Raw genomic sequence first — 8,066 nt, 5'->3', positions numbered from 1 at the left:
CAGTTTGCATATTACTATGTTCTGGATTACATTATTTGACATTTCCTTCTTTGTTGGATTTTTTGAATCACTTTTGATTCTGTATTTTGTACATATGAAGACCGGTGCCTTCATTCGTAAGAGCATGTTTTATGCTCTCTTAAGTATGTTTGGCGAGTGCAGAAGGAATCTGCTTCTTTTGGTAATCCTCGTTCCAGCATTGAGGGCAAATATTGTGTACTAGGCTGGAAAAGCAGGTTGCTCTGTGGTATTTAAATTTCCATTAGAGTATTTTATGTGGTACGATTTGATGGAACATCACCAATTATCACAACCATTCTTTTACTTAAAATGTTGCACAAATTTTTCGTATTACTACCAATAACACAAGAATCATTATTTTTTATGCAAGATGATCTACAATTTTATTATGTATTCTCTTTTCTCGAGTGGTTTGCTTCCCTTGTGACTAAACCATACTTGGCAAGAATTTCTACTTGGTGAGAAGTAGAGTTGCATTTTTTGAAATGGCTTGGCTGCTGTGGACATCATCATAGTATACTAGGCTATCAGCGTAAACTTCTTTACATGTGAAATTGGTGGTGACAGCAGATATTCTACATCCTATGACAAAGATGTTGAACTCGCCTTGCCCTTTATCCAGGAGTCTGTGGGCGCTATAGCCCTTTGCTAGAGATTCTTGGCTACCTTGATTTTGTGATACCCAAAAGGTTTTCTCAATAATGCGGATTTCGCAAGATTACAATTTGGGTAAATAAGCATTGGCCTAGCTAAGAACCAATGAATTGTTGGGTTTAGCCTGGATTACTGCTGCTAGTATTCGAGCTAGTATCTGGAATGTCTTGCCAAAAACTGATGGTGATTGTTGTATTTTGGGTCTAGATTGTTGCTGGTGGCAGCTGTTCTATTGTCCATTGTAGCTGGACAAAGGCTGTAGTGATGATTATTATTCTCCAATTCATATCAAACCATCTTTTCTCAACAAACTAGACTTATCGATCTGGTGACAAATGATTTGAAGCCTCTTCCAAATTGTTGCCCCTGAACCGTGCCCAAGGCCGATCTCTTTCTGGTAACGCTGATTTGTAAGGCTGCCAGCGAAAGTGATGCATGATAGGGTCCAGATAAGATCTGCATAAATACATTTCATCGGAACGAACAAAATCCGCTACTGTTTAGCTCTATGAATGACAGAAACAGGAATTTTTTGGCCTCATGCAGGCAATATATATTCGGGACTGCATCAGAGAGGTACCCTACTTTTGCTCCTTTTCATGTCTACTACATAGAACCATAGCTTTCTTGGAGATCCATTTTTATCACATTTCGTATGTCCAGCCTCTGTAAAGCAGGAAGCGCTTGTACAGCTCCCCTCTATCTTCATCTGTTTCCTTGTTTAGAAGGAGACAAACATAAACCCTGGTGCACAAATGGCCTCATCCTAGCCACAACAACCTAGGAACGAGGGGAAAGGGAAGGAACAATGTGAAGCAGAATTCCAAATCCGATCACCGCTTTTCCGTTGATCTATCATTCTTATCCAGCGACTATGAAAGAAGAAATTCTTCTCCAAAGTCGGAGCAGACACAGACGTGACAGTAAAAGTGAGTGTGGTATCTCGATTGATGGAGACCTTTCAACCGCACTTGTAATGCACTAACATTCCGAGGATCAGCTTTGCTTTCCTACTATCACTGTCTTATGATGGGGAGAGATGAGTCGAGACAGACGATGGAAATTGCGTAATAAGCACAGGGGGAGAGACCATAGGCTCATAAGAAATGCAAACAAATGTGTGGACTCTAGAAATGCGATTATCTTTTCACCCAAAAATGGAGCTCAGCGTAGGGGGCACAGAACAAAAGGATCAATGCTTGGCAACAGAGGCTGATCACGCGTCCATGACTCCATTTTTTTCTCTTTGCCTGAATTGGAAACTGCAACCAAATTGGGAGATTTTACACACTAAAATTTCTCTGTTGCCGGGGATGGCAGCCTGGTCGCCGGCCTTTACAGGCGGTAATACTCACCACTATACACTATAGACTAGCTGTTGCTGGTTTCACAATTTCTCTCAAAATCATGCGATAAAGCAAGTCTTCTTTTGACTACAAGGGAAGCAAAAAGGCTGAGAACAACGTTGTAACGAAAGACTTGAACCATTTGATAATACATTCGAACTATCCTAATAGAAGTTCATAATATTAAACCAACAGTCGGTATGAAACATCAAAATGAGGAAATCCCAGTTTCCAGCAATTCTAGTGGCTATCGAGTTTCAGTATGTCCACATGCAGTCAAGCTCAGAATGACCCATCAACTGTGCCCTCTCCACCTTCTGTTCCCGCTCGATCCACAAATTCCCAGAAGAAGCGCACACACCGTTGTTGCTATTGTTAATCAGATGCTCAGCCTGGACTGGTGCGACTCCAGGGAAGAAGAAAGGCATCTGGAGATTGTCCTGAAGCAATCGCAAGCTAGGGAAACGGCCATCGCCGGGGTCCGTCACGACGGAGGGGGACGCCACCATCTGGTCAGAGACGCCGCCGAAGTTGGCAATGTTGGAGAAGCAGGGCACGTGCTCCCTTGTGCTCTCGCTCTCGTACGAGCAGCTCTCACGGTCCGTCACTGCCGTAAAGGGAGACGAGCCGAGAAGGGGAGGCAGAGAGGACGACGATCGTGGTGATCCCATGTCCATGTACGAGGAGGAACCTCGACATACCACTCGTGCCTTTTTCCCGCTGCCGCTGCTGCTCCCGCCGCTCTTCTGGAATACCCTGGAGACGACCCATTCTTCCTGCTTGCACCAAGGTGAGGAATAAAATGAATTCGAAATCAACCATCAAAATTAGAGAGAAACAGCAGAAAAGAGGGAGGTTTAACTGAGAAACAGCTTGTTTCATCAATATGACATTGAAGCTTGGCAGAAACGAGAATGGGGAATCGAGAGGGATTAATAGCCTCAGATGAGAGGGAGATAGAGAACGTGGAGAGTTTACCTTCGAAGTCCTAGAGAGAAAATGATAAGAAAATTTCCCCTCAAGACGATATTCATGCATGACCCAGTTGCTCTTTTCTCCCTTGGGAGCCCTCCCTCTGTAAAACACCAAAGTCTTCTTCATGCCCACAAGAGAACCGGTCCTGGAGCTATAGATTTCTCTGTCTTTCCCAGTAGCCTTCCAATAACCAGCTTCCGTAGCTCTATTAGTACGAAGCCCAGTTGGATATTTCCGATCTCTTAGGCTAAAAAAGTACCATTCCTTCTCTCCCATTTTCGCTTTTTCTGCATAAAAAAAGTCTCTTTAGAAAGCAAACTACTACAGAGAAGATAAGCAGCATAAGGAAACATAGCTTGCCTGGAAGCTCCCATGGCTCGCATTTGTTGAGGTCGACTTCGGTAATGGCTCGTCCAATAAAGTTGCTGTCGATGACCTTCTTCATCAGGTAGTACGTTATTAGCTCTTCATCAGTAGGATGGAACCGGAAACCGGGGGGAAGTTGGGTATCTGCGCTGTCGAACTGGTGGAAGATTTCCATAGCAACCCAGAGTCACAGTCGAGGATGCCGTTGAACAAGCTGAAGAGGTGAGGATTTAGACCTACTTCAGACAACAAGAAACACAAAGACACCAATTTGAGGGGAAAAAATGATGAAGGCTCTGCTTTCTTAAGCAACAGAACAAGCCGTGAAGATGATACAGAGACCGGAAGAGATGGGAAGTTTAAACCCAGATGAGACAAATCGAAACTGCAAACCTGCTAAAAAACGTTAAAAGAGATAACAGCAACACGCGATCTGGAATTACGTCTGTTCTCAGCCTTTCATCGCACAGCCAAGTGCCAGAACCGAGGGAAGGCACTGAAAACCCTAATGAAGCCTCAATCCATACTCAGACGACTGTTTCGACCAAACTTCTCTCCCTCTTCCCCCTCCGACGCCTGCAGCCCATATATTGTATCCATGGCGTGGCTACTGTTTTAAGTATGCGTGCGTGCGTGAGGGAGTGTGCAGGTATTTCTCTGTCAGTGAAGAAAGTGAAAGGGGGTACAGAAAGTAGGTTTAAGACGGGAAGATTTTATCGTCTTCCAATAAAGCTGCTTCATATCTCATCGGTCAGAACTGTACAAGATTAAATAATAATACCCACAGAACGACGAGGTAAATCCATGTCCATCTTTTTCTCCTCGTCTCTTTCAGTTGTTTTTTTTATTATTATCGTATTATTTTTTATGCAGTACTAATGCCGTACAGCGAGCAGGGATTTTTCCTTCTCTTGACAGCTTTAATCATCTTATGTCTTTTGGTTCGATTACAGCGGAGATCGTCGTCTTATATTATTCCTTTTAGGATTATTGAATCCGTAGCCTATTTCGAAAGCAATTTTCCTCGTTAGTCTTCTCTTTCGTTACAAACCATCTCCTAACTCTAAGCTTTGATTCACTGGCAAAAATCAAAGTTGTTTGAACGCAGGACTGCTGTGTTTGAACTTTGAAGAAGGTAAAGAAAACCGGTTTAAAATCAACTCTGCTAGTGATTATTTCCTTCTTCCTTCGTTCACAACGAGCTGCCCAACTATCAGACTTTCTTGGGTATGATCACTTTCGATCTATATCCACACACAGCAGAACTCACAGTTTGCTCTCGGGCCAGCTGAAATAAAATCTGAAAGTCTGTGAAGCATACAAGGAAATCCAGGAAGAAAAAGAAAAAAGAGGAAATTCATGCTTCCTGGTTTTGCATATATCATTATCACCCAATTGCAGCTGCCAGCTACCGTATGTAGCGAGTTGAGAAAAGGAATTTTTTTCTGTGGAAGCGTGCGACCTAAAAAAAGAATCTATTAGGTAATACTGGAAACATTGAAGAAAAGGCATCAGAAAATACTGAGCTGATTTTACAGCACAGAACATCAAATTAGTTAAATTTTCTTTTCTTTTGCTGATAGAAAATGATTTGTTTCCATCCTCATATCAACCTACCCATCCATCACAATCAGAGATTGATGCGCTCCAGATTTTGACGCAACGTGACCGGATTTTAAGAGGGTACCGCAGCTTTACATCAAATCATCCTCCCAGTCCGCGTCTGCGTCTGCGTCTGCGTCTGCATGCAAGGTCGCCGTTTTATCTTTCATCTCCTTCGGGCTTCGCTTCCCAGAGGCCAGAACAAAGTTCCTCCTCTGTAACGCTTCCCAAACTTGCTCTGCTCTACCATTCCCCATTATTAAATGTAAATTCCTTCCCCTCGTCTCTATTTCCAAGCTCCTTTCAAAACAACATAGAAAATTCCGGAATCCTGTCCTAGTCTGACTGTCTGCGATTCGGTCCGGAAACCGAACCAACGAAGCAACGGGTTATAATCCTTTCTACTCGATTCGACTCGTCTGATAATATGATCAGCAGAGCGAAGGCTGAACACACAGAATTGATTGTTGAAGACTCGACTTCACGGATCCGGTTCGTATTTTAAAAGCCTCGGACCAAAAAAGGTTGACCTGGAGTGTAAATTAGATTGGAGAAGTGAAAAAGGCCAAAGAACACGGAGCCCTAGAGAGATATTTGATCTGTACAAAATCGCGTGTGACGATAACCTTAAGTCAGCCGCCGCCGCCTGCTTCTCTGCCCTTTTTATCAGTTCCCACCCCACGGCCGACTGCACATTGGATAAGAAACTAAGGGTCCCGGTTACCGGTACGGTGGAGTAAGAGGAAGAGAGAGGGACGCGGGATGGGGAAGAAGAGGACATCATGATTATGAGTTGTCGCCATCGACGTCAAGGGTTGAGGTTGACGTCAGAAGATGAGATGTTAGAAGAGGTGGTTTGATGATCGATCTCTGGTTTCTCGTTTCTGAGTTGATTTGATCTGGAAATATCGTATCAGATGGGGATTGACAAGTTTTGCAGCTCCGAATCTCGAACTCGACGTGAACGTAGCGTCGGATCGATTTATTGGGAATTTGAGAGTTGGGGAGTGTTCGATTCATTCGAATAAAAAGTAAGCGATGTGCAATCTTGACGAGGCAGCTGACTCAAGCGGCGTCAGTCAGAAAGGCTGCTTTCTTCCACGTGGCCAAGTAGATGCGTCGGCAGCCTTTAAGAATTACGTATTCGGTTTTCGGCCCCACCAACGACACGTCCTGTTGCGTCGTGTCACCTCCACTTGTCATTTAATTTTTTCCGGTGAAGAAAATGTTTTCCTTTTACTTTATATACCTTAAAAAAACATGGATCCGGCGGAGAGCGTGTCAATTGTTTCGTCCATATGTGTTAGTTTTCCTATGTACCTAATATATCATTCTTTTGGGTTTATTTACTAGCTGTTGTCATGGTATCAGAGTTGGGTACACCATGTCCCTCGTTCGAATCCCGTGAGAGGAGGTCAAGAATGGGCGAGGTGGGTGTCAGATTGGTTTCATCCACTCTTGTAAACGGTAGCTTTATGTACCTAACAAATCGGTCTTTTGGGTGTATTGGTTAGCCGCTGTCATGGTATCAAAGCTGGGCACGCCATGTCGCGGTCAAGAATGGACAGGGTAGGTGTCAAAGTGGTTTTGTCCACTCTTGTAAGTGGTAGCTTTTCGCACCTAACAGATCGGTCTATTGGGCAGTATTGGCTAGCCACTATCATGGTATTAAAGTTGGGCATGCCATGTCCCGCGTTCGAATTCCGTGAGAGGCGTTCAAGAATGGGCGGGGTGGGTGTCAGAGTGGTTTTGTCCACTCTTGTAGGCGGTAGCTTTCTACACCTCAAAGATCGGTATGTTGGGTGTATTGGCTAGCTGTTGTTATGGTATCAGAGCTGGGCACGCTCCGCATTCGAATCCCATGAGAGGCGGTCAAGAATGGGCGAGGTGGGTGTTAGAGTGGTTCGGTCCACTCTTGTAGGCAGTAACTTTTCGCACCTAACAGATCGGTCTGTTGGGTGTATTGGCTAGCCGTTGTCAAATTTAGTTATTTGATTTGTAAATAATTTTAATTTTTAAAAATTATTAATTTTTATTTTCTTTTCCATTTCCATTTCCTTTTCCAATACGCATATTTTTTTTCCCAAATCAATTAGAGTAAAATATATTATTGTCTCACAAAAATTTAAATAAATAAAAATAAATTTAATCTTTTGTGAATAAAATTTAATAAATTAATTAAAATTTTAAAATAAAAAAATTGAGTTAAAATATTATTGTATCGATAAAAAATCATTAAGCATTGTTTCCATTCAATACATATGATTCAGTTACTCAAGTATTGAATGGTATTTGGATTGAAAAAACTCTAATAATGTTATGAGTAATTGCTAATAAAATAGTGTTCAATACGCCATGATTGATGCAAAAGCGAGCGACTACATGGGTTTGGCTGAGTTGAAACAAGATTAGGATTCTATTTAAGTAATTCAAGCTCACTCGTGAATTTAGGGGTGTTAGTGCACTTAAAGGGGGAAAGGAAAGTAAAAGTGAAAGTAAAATGGAAAGTGAATCACTTTTTTCATGTTAGTGTGCTCGATGTAAAATGCACTAAAAAGTACGTTTTTTGTGTTAGTGCATAAAAGGAAAAATGTAATGTGAATAAAAGAATAAGTTACTTTTTATAATATAAACTAAATAAATCATATACCTAAACAATTACTTTTATAATAATTAATTTAATATAATATAAAAAGATATTAACATAGTAAATAATTAAATAGGATATTTTATTAATAAATTAAGATAAATTATAGTTTAGCCTAAATTAACACAATAATTATGATATAAATTTAAAGTATTAATTTAATCAATTATAAAAATAGAATATTTAAAAAATGTATACTTTTATATGTCTAGATACTTGATCAAATTCTTACTCTAACAATATCTTAATTAATACTCTTAAATCACTAATTTAATATAGTATAACAATAATGAGTATAATAAATAAATAAATAAATAAAATATTTATTAATAACATAAGATAGATTTTAATGCGGTATAAATTAATAATATGATTATGAATAAAAAAATTATTATTGTAATTAATTATAACAAATAGAATACTTAAACAAATATATACTTTTATAATGTTTAGAT

At 40.7% G+C, this 8,066-nt stretch overlaps 1 protein-coding gene across 1 annotated transcript; it reads right to left on the bottom strand.

Moving 5' to 3' along the window:
* Positions 1-2,250: 2,250 nt before the first annotated feature.
* LOC137963887 (protein CUP-SHAPED COTYLEDON 2-like) lies at positions 2,251-3,537 on the bottom strand. The gene is made up of 3 exons (XM_068811114.1): positions 3,357-3,537; positions 3,000-3,283; positions 2,251-2,797 (listed from the first exon to the last, which is right to left on the bottom strand). The coding sequence occupies exons 1-3, from the start codon at positions 3,535-3,537 to the stop codon at positions 2,279-2,281; spliced, it is 984 nt and encodes a 327-aa protein (XP_068667215.1). The 3' UTR covers positions 2,251-2,278.
* Positions 3,538-8,066: the final 4,529 nt, after the last annotated feature.

Source organism: Aristolochia californica, unplaced genomic scaffold (genome assembly GCF_029961685.1).
Source record: "Aristolochia californica isolate CCGP_79_NKW_82.1479 unplaced genomic scaffold, dmAriCali1.0.hap1 SCAF_4, whole genome shotgun sequence".
Lineage (NCBI taxonomy): Eukaryota > Viridiplantae > Streptophyta > Magnoliopsida > Piperales > Aristolochiaceae > Aristolochia > Aristolochia californica.
Note: the sequence above shows the minus strand (reverse complement) of the source record. Positions and strands in the feature narration are given on the sequence as shown.

Excerpts from the sequence above, each read along its gene's own strand:
- LOC137963887 (XM_068811114.1), bottom strand. The coding sequence starts at position 3,537 with ATGGAAATCTTCCACCAGTTCGACAGCGCAGATACCCAACTTCCCCCC. Across the intron at positions 3,284-3,356 it reads CGAGCCATGGGAGCTTCCAG|AAAAAGCGAAAATGGGAGAG; the intron begins GCAAGCTATGTT and ends TTTTTTATGCAG. Across the intron at positions 2,798-2,999 it reads TTCTCTCTAGGACTTCGAAG|GAAGAATGGGTCGTCTCCAG; the intron begins GTAAACTCTCCA and ends TGGTGCAAGCAG.